The following is a 14200-nucleotide window of genomic DNA, read 5'->3' as shown; positions in this document are numbered from 1 at the left end:
GATCACACTCGTGGGTCAGCAAGGTCACCAATCAATGCCAAGACGCAGGTCCAGGGAAAAAGCCCTTAAAACAAAATCACTCCAGAATAGTCTTTACTCCAACAATATAAATTAAATAGGCTACCAATATATTATATACAGTTCCACACAATAGCCTATTCGTATTTCTTATCCAGTCACAGTATAAGCATTAATGACACTTTAGTAATCAGTTTATATCTGAATACATTATTAATAATTTACAAAACACTCTTGCTCAGTTTCTAATGAGAACCTATTACACAGTGATAAATACTGTACTTTAAAGTGAATAACCAATGTTAGGGTGTAACATGTAGTCAATAACTCAATACGCTAGGTACCAGTGATACTGACAATTGTTACTCTAGTTTTGCCTGAAATTATTTATTACAAATCTAGAACAACAATAATACCTAAGTATGGGTTTATAATTAAATAACATCATTAAATAACATGCTGTACATATTGAGAGATTAAGTAAATAGCCTACAATAAATAATTTATCAACGTGGTTCACAAACAATATTTACACCTCAACCTCATATTTACATTTTATAAAAATAGCTATCCACAATCAGTTCAATGACTACGTTATATCTTGCTTTATTATAATGTTAGCAGAACAAAAAGGTTTAGTACATTTTGTCCCTTTGTTTGCCTTTTGTTTTGTGTAGTCAGTTTTGCAAGATTAATTATTCTAGCACGGTTAAAATAGCAATATAAATATCATGGCAACAACATGCGTAAAGTTCATTCTAATATTTACATTTAAAATACTAACTAATATTTACATTTTTTTTGTTTGTTAACCTTAGCACTTTTTCAGTTAGAAGGTTCTAAACTAATTACTTCTGCTATACATAGTGTAAAACCATTAATTAGTAACTCGTTGTATTTAATTAAATGTTTGCTCACATGTTCTGACAATCTCATTCTATGCCCAAGGCTTAGTTTAGTTTTTTAAATAATTCAATATTAATGATTAGGCCAAATTAGCTGTACTACTCATGAAACTCAATAACATTTTATAACATGGTAGCGGCTCACCTTAGCCAAATTCCAATTTAGGCTCACAAAAATCCAGCGATGCTGAAGGGCTTGATGTCGGTTACGGCTCTCTACCTGAAGTCTCGTGCACGCTCTCGTCTCTCTCTCTCTACTACTACTTAATGTAACAGACTCTCTACTTCCAATGTCGACTGGACAACGCTTGACGGTCAAAGGTTATGTAGCGTCCTTATCGCTCACGGTAGCCGTGGCTGAGCCTCAAATCAACAGTTACAGCTGGTGTTCAACTCTGACTCCTCTGTTATTGTTGCAACAATGAAAGCGCGCTTTTTCATTTGGCTGTCTAATCATGTCATGTAGAGTGATCAGTTCTACATAACTATTGCATTGGTAAAACCGAAAGTCAATGTCACAAACACCCCCTTTCCTCCAGAAAATTTCTCAAATTTTCTTCACTGTTGATATTTCTTGAAGTCCGTCACATGCCATCTGCCAATCTTCTTGCCGTCCATGTCCGCTAACGTGTACACTAATGGAGAAATCTGTTCTGCTATAACATAGGGACCCACATATCGTGGTGCCAACTTAGCTGAAAAATAGTTAGCAGCATCTGATTGTATAAAGTTCCGCTTCAAGACTATATCCCCTACTTTATAAGTCACATTTCTCCTTCGTAGGTTGTAGCGTTTAGAATTCTGATCGTGTGCAGCCTTCAGTCTGTTCGAAACCTCTTGATGGATGTCTTTAAGCTCCTGCAATTTTCCACCCAAGGGTTCTAAATCTTCAAGTGGGGGTACATCCGAACCATCATTAAGAACTTGAAATCCTTCTCCAGAAGTAGCGAGTTCCCGCCCGAAGTTCAAAAATGCTGGTGAATGTTTTGTTACCTCATGATGAGCCGTGCGAAGGGCAAATCCTATCTTTGGGATAAACTTGTCCCATTCCCTGTGATTTTCTGAGACATACGCTCGCAGCATAGTGACAACATCCCGATTTACTCTTTCTGCTGGATTAGCCTGAGGGTGTCGGCTGGCATTTAGAAGAATTTTCACTTTGTACTGCCTAGCTAGGTCTTTAACTGGGGCCCCAATAAACTCCGAACCGTTGTCGCAGATGAGGTATCGTGGCACCCCATAAAACAGAAAGACGTCTTCCTCTAAATGTTGTGATACAAGTTTCGCAGTAGCAGCTCGGAGTGGCCGAAGGATAGTGTACTTGGTGAAGGTGTCAGTAACAACCATCAGGTATTTAAAACCTTTTAGAGATCTTGGTAGTGGTCCGATCAAATCTGCAGCAATCATTTGCCAAGGAGAATCAACAGCACGTCTGCTGCCCATCACACCAGCAGGGAGTTGCTGGTCGTATTTGGTCTGTTGGCATATAGTACATTTTGCGACATAGGTTGCGACATCCTTTCGCATTTTTGGCCAATAATATATCCTTTGCATACGTTTATAGGTTTTCAAAACACCTTGATGTCCTGCGAGGGGGTCATCATGACACTCGACCAAGGCCTGAGGCCGGAGATCCTTTGGTACGACTAGTCTCCAGCTAGCCTCTTCAAGCAAGCCTCCTGACATGTCCACATTCTTCCACAGCTTTCCCTCTTGAACACGCCACTGGCAATATTTTTGAGGATCTCTCATTACCTTGTCCAACATTTCATTGTACCATCTGTCCTTGACAGTAGCTGGCATCTCCAACAAGTCACAAGAGACAATATTGGCAGTCGATGGTATAATCTCGATCGGTGGGGTTGTGCGGGACAAAAGATCAGGCACAACATTTTCGTGTCCCTTACGGTGTACTAGATCAAAATCATAGGGCTGCAATCGCAGAGCCCAACGAGCTAGGCGTCCAGTCGGGTCCTTCAAATTCCTAAGCCAAAGCAAGCTGTAGTGGTCAGTCACTACCGTGAATTTGGTTCCCTCAACGTATGGTCGAAACTTCTCCACTGCGAAGATCACCGCCAAACATTCTCTTTCGGTGGCTGAGAAGTTCTGTTCTTGCCTGGTAAGTGTACGGCTGGCATAGGCTACTACACTTTCTCCTTGCTCAATTTCCTGGCTCAGCACCGCACCAATTCCTACACCGGAGGCGTCACAGGAAATTGTGAAAGGCCTCGAGAAATCCGGACATGACAGGATGGGAGCAGTGATCAGGCAGGACTTTATGTCTTGAAAAGCTGTCTCAGATTCTGGAGTCCAGTCGAAACGATTTCTCCTTTTCAGAAGGGAAGTCAAAGGAGCCATACGAGACGCGAAGTTGGGAATAAAGCGCCTGTACCACGATGCCATACCTGTAAATTGACGTATCTCCTTTGGATTACGTGGTACCGGGATATCCACAATGGCCTTGATTTTGTCAGGGTCAACGCGTAAACCATCCCCACTAACAATATATCCCAGGTACCTTAATTCCTTTCTGCAGAACTTGCACTTCTCTCGATTGAGGGTAAGCTTGGCAGCACGAATTCTTCGGAATATCTCTGCCAGTACCTGGAGGTGTGAGTCAAAGGTAGAGGTCACTACTATAATGTCGTCAAGATAGACGAAAACGTTTGGCTCTAAGTCAGGTCCCAAGACTGTATCCACAAAACGTTGCCAAGTCGCAGGGGCTCCACACAGTCCAAAAGGCATGGTGACAAATTGGTATAGTCCGCGACCTGGGATTGCAAACGCAGTCTTTTCCTTGCTGGACTCCTCAAGCTCTATCTGCCAATATGCGCTTTTGATGTCCAGACTGGACAGGAACCTAGCGTCTCTAAGCCTGTCTAGGATAGTGGTTACTTGCGGTAAGGGATAAGCGTCCTTTTTACTCACGGCATTCACAGCCCTAAAATCAACCACAAACCGTTTACTGCCATCTGGTTTGTCCAGCAACATGATTGGTGAAGACCAGGCGCTCTGTGATGGCTCCACAACCCCCAACCCTAACATCCGGTCCAATTCTTCATTGATAAGTTTTTGACGAGCGGGGGAGACAGTGTAGTACCGCTGTTTGATTGGGACCGCATCTCCCGTATCAATGATGTGCTTCACCCTATCAGTTCTTCCTAAGGTGGCAGGTTCATCCTTGAAATGTTTCTCCAGAAGATCTTGGAGCTTGCCTCGTTCTGATGCTGTAAGGTTATCTTCCGAGGTAATACCTTCAATCGAACTACAAAACAGATCAATTTTCTTTTGGCCAAAATCCCACTTCCGATTGCGCATATCCGCAACAATATGCATAACTTCCCAGAAGTCTATTCCCAAGATCAGAGTATGCTGTAGCGAGGGTACGACGCAAACATTCAGGTTCTTAGTTCGGCCCTGTAACGTAATGGGTAGGTTGACAAAGCCCTTGACTTCATGGCGTCTTGAGTCTGCTGTCTCCACAAAACGATCGCTAGTACTATGAAGGCGAGCTGGGAATTCTTTTAAAATCCACATTCCCTTTTCACCTAAAAACGTTTGGGATGCCCCAGAGTCCAATAAAGCTATAATCTCCCGGCCAAACACTCTCACCTTCAAATAAGGCCGATTGTCCTTCTCTTGGCTATGTATGATATAGTTAATATCTGGGGTGCTCTTCCGAGCGGCCGATCTATGAGTGGTGAGGATCTTTTCAATTTCCAAGGAGCCAGAACCATCTAATTCCTTTCTGACTCCTTGCGTTGCCCGTTTTTTGGACAACATTTTCCACAGTCTTGTCTCAAAACGTCTTCCTTTCCACAACCAAAGCAGAATCTTCGTTTTGGTTTTCGGCAAAATCTGAAGCTATGACCCTTTTCTCGACAGTTCCAACATACAAAGTCCTGGCGATTTGACTCGAAGGGTTGCACACCAGCTACACGTCCCACTGGAATTTTACGTCTGTAGCTTTGATCCTGATAGGCGAGGTCCGGTTCGAGAGTATTTTCTCGTGTCGTTGCTGGTCTTATCCTAACCATACTCAGTCGGCCTGCCTCTGCCCTTCGTCCCATGGTACGGAGTTGGTCAAGTGTTTGGATGCTACAAAGAGCGAGTCGGTCTTGCAGCTGAGGATGCAAGTTGTGATATATTTGAGCTAGGCGTGTGGGCTCAGGGACAGGCACTGCTAATCTACCGTATAAGCCTTCCATTGCGGCTATATATAGATCTATAGGTTCATTATCTCCTTGCACCCTGTTAAATATCTCCTGATGGAGCCTTAGGTCATAGTCCGCCGGTTGGAAGACTTCCTTGAGCTCCTTCGTCAATTGATGCCAAGACTGAATTCTATTTGATGCCGCACGGTACCATACCAGCGCAGGTCCTGAAAACAGATCCACTGCAGACTCATATAGCTCTTGATGAGTGATTCCTCTAGCCCTTCGAAGCTCCTCCACTCTCTCAAGGAATGACGCAATACTTATGCCGGAGTTATCAAATTTCAGCCCCCATTTGTAAACCGGAACATATTTTGGCCTGGAAGTAGCTCGTGTGTAATCTGGAGCTGAAGAAAATCTTGACAGGTCACAGTCCTCAAAAGATCCTCTAACCGCTTGAGGTCTTAAATCCTCCCTCAATTTTCCAACTTCTGTCTTCCTCGCAGCTTCTTGAATACTAATCTCTTCCATGCTAAATTTCTCTCTTTGCTGTTTTCTGATTTTCCACAACTGTTCTTCCTGTTGCCATTTTTCCTCCAGTTTTCTTCTTTCTTCTTGTAGCCTCCTCTCTTCCTTCTGAAGCCATTATTCTTGGTGACGCCTTTCTTGGTACAATTTCCTTTCTTCGTTCTGCCGCCATTCTTCCAGTAGCTTCCGTTCCCCAGCAACGTTCTTGTCGTATTCCATCAGTGCAGGTGGTTGAGATGGAAGGGATGAAGTTTTTGGCAGCTCAAAATTTGTTTCCTGGGTCACAGTTTCCAATACTTGAGAAGGTAGACGTTCGGACGGTGTTGCTGGCGTTTTTTCTAACGCATCACTCCTCTGTGTGGGGGTTTCTTTAAAGGAATCCAGTAGCTCCCTACTTTGGTGTAACAATTTTTCCTTTGAATCTGAAATCTCCTTATCAGCCCCCGCTCCCACTGGGATTCTTTCTACTCTAAGGTACAGGTGCCAAAGACGAGCTGAAATCCTGTGAAACTCGTTGTCGTTATAATTCCCTTCATAGTCGCTTACCAATGAAGATAAATCCTGGTATTTAATCTCACATTCCTCTAATTCTACGTCTGCATCTAAGGAGTTTACAACAGCCTCATCAATTTTTGTATCTGTCGATAAACACTGCGTTAGACGCTTCCTTAACTCATTAGCAGTATCATTCGTATCAACATTCCTGATTTTTAGTTCGTAGATGACCTCAGGCTTACGCAAATGATAGGCACTCATTGTCAGATAAAATATCAAATTCACTAGATGACCAGAACAGTACATAAACAAAACCAAATTATATTCACAACAAAGTATTTATAAGACCAGCAGAACTTTTATCCAGTTTTGCTCCTTTCAGTAGTTAGCTTGTGAACTGGAACAGATTAATGAAAGAACAAACAAATCCAAACAGCAGTATCAATTTTTTTTTCACTCAATTATTACCAACAAAATCTGAAGTATTAAAATTATGTTCACACACAGTTTAAAAGCTTTCCCAATACAGCTTAGTTCCTGTATTATCCAAAAGCCCCACGTTCAGGGCGCCATTTTGCCACCTTGGCACCTGAGTTATCACTTTTGCTAGCCTAGCTCAGTGGAGAAGGGCGTGAGTGGTGGGGGGAAATTCGTAGCTTATCTAAGTCTGGATTATTGATAGCAGGTCACCCTTGAATTGTTACCAAGTTGGTCGGGATTTGCTCGAGAGAGGGCGCCACCTTGTTGTTAGGATGGATCAGTTGCAGGACTCCAACAAGGAATGTTTTCCTGCCCTAAGGTATCATCAAGTGTAAGCCCGCTACCATGCACTCAAAAGTTTAATCTGACTTTTCAAAACTAGGCCTTAAGCACTTGGATGAGCAGTATACCTTTAAATTATTTAACCACCCAAACTCATAAACAGAACAAACTCAGTAATCAATCAGATTCAAAATTATCTAGACAATAACCTGTGGTACTACTAGGTAAACACAAATAAAGACCATATGTTTGAATTGTATACACTTGTATTGCCTATTTCTCTTCCAAAGCTAAGATCTTAACTACAAGTGAAGGAGAGCAATTAGGATAGTAATGAATAGCTCACTTAGTGAGATTCATGCAAATAACTTACTTAATTAAATACTGGCCAGTTCTGTTAAATACCAAATCAAGTCCCTAGGAGCACTCCAATAGTAACTTAATTTAAATATAATAAGTTATTCTAAAGATATAACAAACACATACCCTCATGCATAAATATAACTACACTTAATAGCTAGCTTCAATTCAGGAGTTAAACAAGACAATAAATATTTCTATCTCAGAGCTCAGAACTGGACATAATTAGTCATTCACTCCAAATCCTTATCTTGCCAGAGTCCAAGGTCACAGGTTCCACTTGATAGTGACCGATGCCGCCCGGCCGTCCGGGGTGATTCAAAGGGTGTGAAAATGAAAGTCTACTCACCGAATAGAAGCACCGATAACGACACACAAAGGCCGTATTGTCCGTACGGTCCACAACCGGATATCACAGCGCAAGTGTGACCCGCGCGTAATGTCCTCTAGGTGCAAACAACGGTGCTGACACCCGCAGTGGTCCAACAGTCCTGCAGACGATCACACTCGTGGGTCAGCAAGGTCACCAATCAATGCCAAGACGCAGGTCCAGGGAAAAAGCCCTTAAAACAAAATCACTCCAGAATAGTCTTTACTCCAACAATATAAATTAAATAGGCTACCAATATATTATATACAGTTCCACACAATAGCCTATTCGTATTTCTTATCCAGTCACAGTATAAGCATTAATGACACTTTAGTAATCAGTTTATATCTGAATACATTATTAATAATTTACAAAACACTCTTGCTCAGTTTCTAATGAGAACCTATTACACAGTGATAAATACTGTACTTTAAAGTGAATAACCAATGTTAGGGTGTAACATGTAGTCAATAACTCAATACGCTAGGTACCAGTGATACTGACAATTGTTACTCTAGTTTTGCCTGAAATTATTTATTACAAATCTAGAACAACAATAATACCTAAGTATGGGTTTATAATTAAATAACATCATTAAATAACATGCTGTACATATTGAGAGATTAAGTAAATAGCCTACAATAAATAATTTATCAACGTGGTTCACAAACAATATTTACACCTCAACCTCATATTTACATTTTATAAAAATAGCTATCCACAATCAGTTCAATGACTACGTTATATCTTGCTTTATTATAATGTTAGCAGAACAAAAAGGTTTAGTACATTTTGTCCCTTTGTTTGCCTTTTGTTTTGTGTAGTCAGTTTTGCAAGATTAATTATTCTAGCACGGTTAAAATAGCAATATAAATATCATGGCAACAACATGCGTAAAGTTCATTCTAATATTTACATTTAAAATACTAACTAATATTTACATTTTTTTTGTTTGTTAACCTTAGCACTTTTTCAGTTAGAAGGTTCTAAACTAATTACTTCTGCTATACATAGTGTAAAACCATTAATTAGTAACTCGTTGTATTTAATTAAATGTTTGCTCACATGTTCTGACAATCTCATTCTATGCCCAAGGCTTAGTTTAGTTTTTTAAATAATTCAATATTAATGATTAGGCCAAATTAGCTGTACTACTCATGAAACTCAATAACATTTTATAACATGGTAGCGGCTCACCTTAGCCAAATTCCAATTTAGGCTCACAAAAATCCAGCGATGCTGAAGGGCTTGATGTCGGTTACGGCTCTCTACCTGAAGTCTCGTGCACGCTCTCGTCTCTCTCTCTCTACTACTACTTAATGTAACAGACTCTCTACTTCCAATGTCGACTGGACAACGCTTGACGGTCAAAGGTTATGTAGCGTCCTTATCGCTCACGGTAGCCGTGGCTGAGCCTCAAATCAACAGTTACAGCTGGTGTTCAACTCTGACTCCTCTGTTATTGTTGCAACAATGAAAGCGCGCTTTTTCATTTGGCTGTCTAATCATGTCATGTAGAGTGATCAGTTCTACATAACTATTGCATTGGTAAAACCGAAAGTCAATGTCACAAGATCCGATTTTTTGTGGATACGATCGGGCGTCGGTTCTAGCTCAGATCCGGCGGATCCGGTAGTCCGATATCCGGATCCGACCATCACTAAAATAGACAGTAAACACTGATAATCAACTTTTTTGGTTCGTGCTGATTTAAGAATGAACCAGAAGTATTGAAAGCCAACAAATATAAATGTGAAAACTAAGTAACAATACTACCGTACGTCATAAAATAAACTCTATTTTATTTAATACAGGTCAATAATAATAAACTTAACGATTGCTTTATTGATATATAGGCTTATTCTAATTGTTACTGAAGGGTGAATTTCCTTTGGCCAACCATAAAATTAGCAGTGTCCATTAATGAGGTTAGGTCAGCAACTATCCTCTTGTTCATAATTTTATTTAGTACATTTTTTACTTTAACTTTTTTTAAGGTAAAGGATCCATTACAGAAACACATGTTGTATTTAATTTTTGAAGAAAATCATGCCGTGCTGCATCGAATCGAATCGCATCGATTCGAATCGAAATTCTTTGAATCGCATCGATGCATCGAATCGAAAAAAATATGCTGCATCGCACACCCCTACCCGTGATAACAAGGGTCATTTTCAAATCCCCTTTACATTATTTTACCCCTAATCACATGTTATTGCAAACCTCGATAAGAAGTCAAACTTGATAACAAGTCTACTTTTATAATCCCTATGAGAGTCTTGTTATCAAGGTTCTACTGTAAACAGTAACAGTAAGGATGGGTCGGTTTTTGGAGACGTATGTCAGTTTTACTGGTTTTTAGCAAATAACACAAAAACTGAAAATTTATGAAAATGTCAGATTTTGGTGTGTTGGTTGTTATGTTATACAATCATTTCAATTTCGGGTTTATATGTCCTATGATTACGAGGGGTTTTGAGATTTTGCAGTGATCGCTGAGATGTCAAGGCATTATGGTAGATGTTCGAAGCTTTGCCACACATAGGGAGGTGATCGTGATAGTTCTGCAATTACGGTTGACAGCTATTATGACATTGTAACTAACTTCTATTACAGGAATAAAAAATAACACATTTATATTGTTTAAAGGATTATTGCATGCATTTTCAATTAGTTTTTAGTGAATAATTTACCTGCAATAATAACTTTGGCAACATAAATCTACCATCTCCATCAGAAGATCGCCGGTTTAATCTGGAGAACAGTCCGAATTTTTTTATGGTTAGAAACTGATCAGCTGTTCGTTATATAATATCGCTCTAGTTGTACCTAGTTTCAAGTAAGCAAATGTGAATGTAAATTATCTAGTTCCTTAGAAAAGAAAAATATATGTTTTTAGTAAAGATAAACATGTTTGTTTTGTCAGCTATGGGGGAGGACCCACCTGTGCCAAGGAGCAGTTGAGGCAATGTACAGTCTGTGTGCAAGAGACTGGACATCGACCTGACATTGAGTTGAGGGAATTTACTAGGCTGGGACAGGTAAGCAATTACTCGGACCAACAGTAAATCAGACCATTAATCAATAAGGTTATCAAATTAGGTCATTAGTCAATCACAACTATCAATCAATCAATTAATAGGACACACTGTGTGCGTATTTTAACACAAATATGAGTGAAGAATGAGTGTAGGATGAAAGGCACGATCTTGAAGTCTTGTTAGTGACTAAGGCTGACATGTTCCTTAGACACGGCTGTTAATTATTAGCCCATACAGCCAATAGCAACTGAGGGACCTACAGTTTATAGTGGAATCCGAACCACAATCAATCAACCAGACCATCTATCAATCAGGATATCAAACAATCAGTCAGTTAGACCGTCAATTAATCAATCAGGACATCAGTCAGTTATGACGGAAGGCGATATCCTACCCATGAACAAAAACAAATATGCCACATGACTATCGAACGAAGTCCAAATCAACCAAATATTTCCCCAACAACTCCTAGAACGAATATAAGGAGACTTTAAACTGTTAGGCACTGTCGATAATAGTTGCCTACACTCAACATCAGAATCTAAATTAAATGAACAAAGATCTTCAGTGCCAAATGTTAACAAAATCGGATTATGTAGGCAAATTAATAATCATAAACCAGATAGAGAGTCAGACAATCAATCAATCAAATTAAATCCATTATTGTCTTTAGGTATAACAATCATTCAATAGACATGGTCAATGTAACACAGTATGTTAACAAAGGGTTACACAGTAACCCAGTTAGGTCTAAGTTAATAAGCTAATAACACAGACTTTAAGTTAAAAGGTAAACATTAAAAAGTTAAAAAAGTAGGCTATAGGTTAAGTGGATTATACTGGTTTTACTTTGTCAAATGAGTCTAGGTAACATACCTTTATTAAAGAAAGAAACCTCCATACAAGTCTAATCCGACTACTTGTTGATTTGTTTCAGGTTCAGTCGACAGGCCATTACTTCGCCATCGCCATTGGTTGGTATTCCCAGTGGGAGAACTATGTGAAAGGCCAAACTTCGGAAGCTCCAGGACCCATTGATAACTCTCCTCTTACCACCTACGACCCTAGCCTTACTCTTGGTGAGCCAACCAGTCTTTAGTAGTTATTCATGTGAACCGCTTAGTGTCAAAATGTATTATTTGCTGTAGCTAAATCAGTGTGACTATTAAAATACCCCTGCCGCAGCAAACCTGCCGACTAAGCGAATTTCCATTGTCTGAATTGATTTTCAATTAAATATATTTAAATAACATTAGGTTTAATGAGTACCTAGGTTTGCTGCTACAAAGAAACTAATAAAGTGTGTTTTTTTTTTTAAATATTGATAGCTTAGTATAAAATAAATAAAACTTTGCCAAGTTTTATCAAAATATATCCATAAACAAGCAAACTACAACATTTGACAATATTCTCCATAAGAATAACATTAGTCCAGGCGCTAAACGGGTTGAGTATGCACTGAAAGTCTGACAAAATTTGACTTTTGATTATTGTTGGGGACATCTAGTAGATGAAAAAAATCGATGATGTCGCATTTCTAGGGTGGTCACAACTCGGGGGGGAGGGGGGGAAGTTGCGCGGGTCATCGGTTTACGTTTCCGCGTCTAACTCACAAACGGTTAATGATAGAAAGGTGAATTAAGCGTCTATCTACGCCTAATTATATTGTCCTTCAAAAGGATTATTACAACCTTTCTTCTATCTTTAATACTTTAGGCGCTAATCAACATTTATTGCAAAAAATAAAATTTAAAAATACTTTAAAATGAAATATCGGAAATATTGCGCTTGTTTAGGGCATGTTACAAACTATTTATGGTTATAAAAACTAACAAGTAGTACACCAGCAACAAGTTTAAAGAAATCTGTGCAAATACAACAGAGCTACGTTGATTTCAGTAAGAGTAAACGTGGAACATTCGTAGTAGTATCGAGGCGCGCATGGATGGTACGTAGCCCACAGTCAATATAGGTTTGATGTTGTAAGTAACTATGGGAAAGCTGAATTTTTCTATGCTGTTAGACCATGTTGAGATGATCATTTTCCCGAAAGTCAACACTCCTCCCCCCTTGTGCTTTCCTCTAACCCCCCCTTTTAGATAAATTTACAGCCTCTTAGCAATTAAGCTATAACTTTAAAACGGGTAAGGATAATAATGGAATCTTTTATTAATCATTTTGCGTTACGATAATCTACAAAAAGAATTATGAGATAAATAAATATTAAAAAAGAATTATTAAGGATTTCTGAAGAAGAAGAAGAAGAAGAAAAAGTGTTCATTGTAATAAAATATCAATAGGCCTACGGTGTTTTTTATTTAAATGCAAAGATCAATGGTTAAAGACCGTCTGTTTTGTGTTAGACACACTGATTTTAAAATATTTTAAAACAGTTTAAAAGAGTCCATGAACCACATACAATTATTCATAAAATAAACTGATTTCAACTACAGAATATACACAAATAGCACTACATACTAATAAAGATCAGATAACAATTTTGAATGAATAATAAAATTTAAATGTAGCCTACTGAGAATCTGAATTTTTCCTACAAACAGTTAATAATTCATAAAATAAACCTGTTACTTTTATAATTTACTTTGATAGATACTTAACAAACAATATTTTATATATTTTTTTATTACATAGATTTTTCCCACTTTTGTATTGATATCTCAATTCTTAAATTTAATAATTATACTCCATTATCAATTCCCACCCTTTACTCCAAGATAATTTCCATGTGTCCGCCAATCTTTGCCATTTAAAAATTAAAAAAACTCATATTCATTTAAATATATCTTGTTAAACCAAAATTGACGTATCTTTTTTAAATTGGACATTCTGCTATAAAAGGGTACACGTTTCATCCCGGTTGAGATTACATAGTGAACGTACATAAATTTCATTTTCCATATAGAGTTAACTTTTTATTAGACGACCCCCTTTATTTGTAAAAAATGTTTTTAGGGATGGTTACGAATAAAAAAATATATCCACCATTTTCCAATATGGCCAACAACTTTGTTATTTATTATGGAATATGCTGTATTTTAGTATTCTTTTAGAATTTAAAAGCTATTTTTAAACTCGTATTTTTAAGCTAAATGATTATTCGTGGCATTTTTTTTTCTCTAAACCTACCCCATTTAGGAGTTACAGCGTGTTATATCTAAAATAAAAGAAAGTCTTGTGGTATACATTCGGCATCCTGTAGCTCATAAACGAGTAAGTTGAGAGAGAAAGTACAAAGAATAAATAAGTCACATATAAGTCCTCTCTCAAACAAATATATAAAATACGTTAAAAAATACTGATTTTGTTGTTTTAAAAATGGTCACCATTTTCAAAAATTTTAGCTTACTTTGATATTGGAACAATATATTTTATAGTTTTTTTAAATGTATATGGGATTTGAAAACTTGTTTATTCTTGGTATTTTCGCTCTTAAACTTACTCGTTTATGAGCTACAGGATGCAGGATGTACTCACAAAAAATTTCTTCTTCGATGTAACACGATGTAACTCCTAAACAAGTAGCTTTAAAGAAAAATGTCAAGAATA

At 38.3% G+C, this 14200-nt stretch overlaps 1 protein-coding gene across 2 annotated transcripts in view; it reads left to right on the top strand.

Moving 5' to 3' along the window:
- Nucleotides 1-14200, top strand: part of LOC129005458 (ubiquitin carboxyl-terminal hydrolase 20-like) — a 40790-nt gene that overhangs the window by 16896 nt on the left and 9694 nt on the right. For both annotated transcript variants that reach the window (XM_054434348.1, XM_054434347.1), the window contains exons 14-15: nt 10519-10633; nt 11571-11712. In XM_054434348.1, coding sequence (XP_054290323.1) covers nt 10519-10633; nt 11571-11712 — 257 coding nt within the window. The remainder of the gene's footprint in view (nt 1-10518; nt 10634-11570; nt 11713-14200) is intronic.

This window comes from Macrosteles quadrilineatus, unplaced genomic scaffold (assembly GCF_028750875.1).
Source record: "Macrosteles quadrilineatus isolate MER2022 unplaced genomic scaffold, UCM_ALF_1.0 Scaffold_21__1_contigs__length_2333173, whole genome shotgun sequence".
Taxonomy (NCBI): domain Eukaryota; kingdom Metazoa; phylum Arthropoda; class Insecta; order Hemiptera; family Cicadellidae; genus Macrosteles; species Macrosteles quadrilineatus.
The sequence above is the reverse complement of the archived record's forward strand: the minus strand, read 5'-3'. Positions and strand labels throughout refer to the sequence as shown.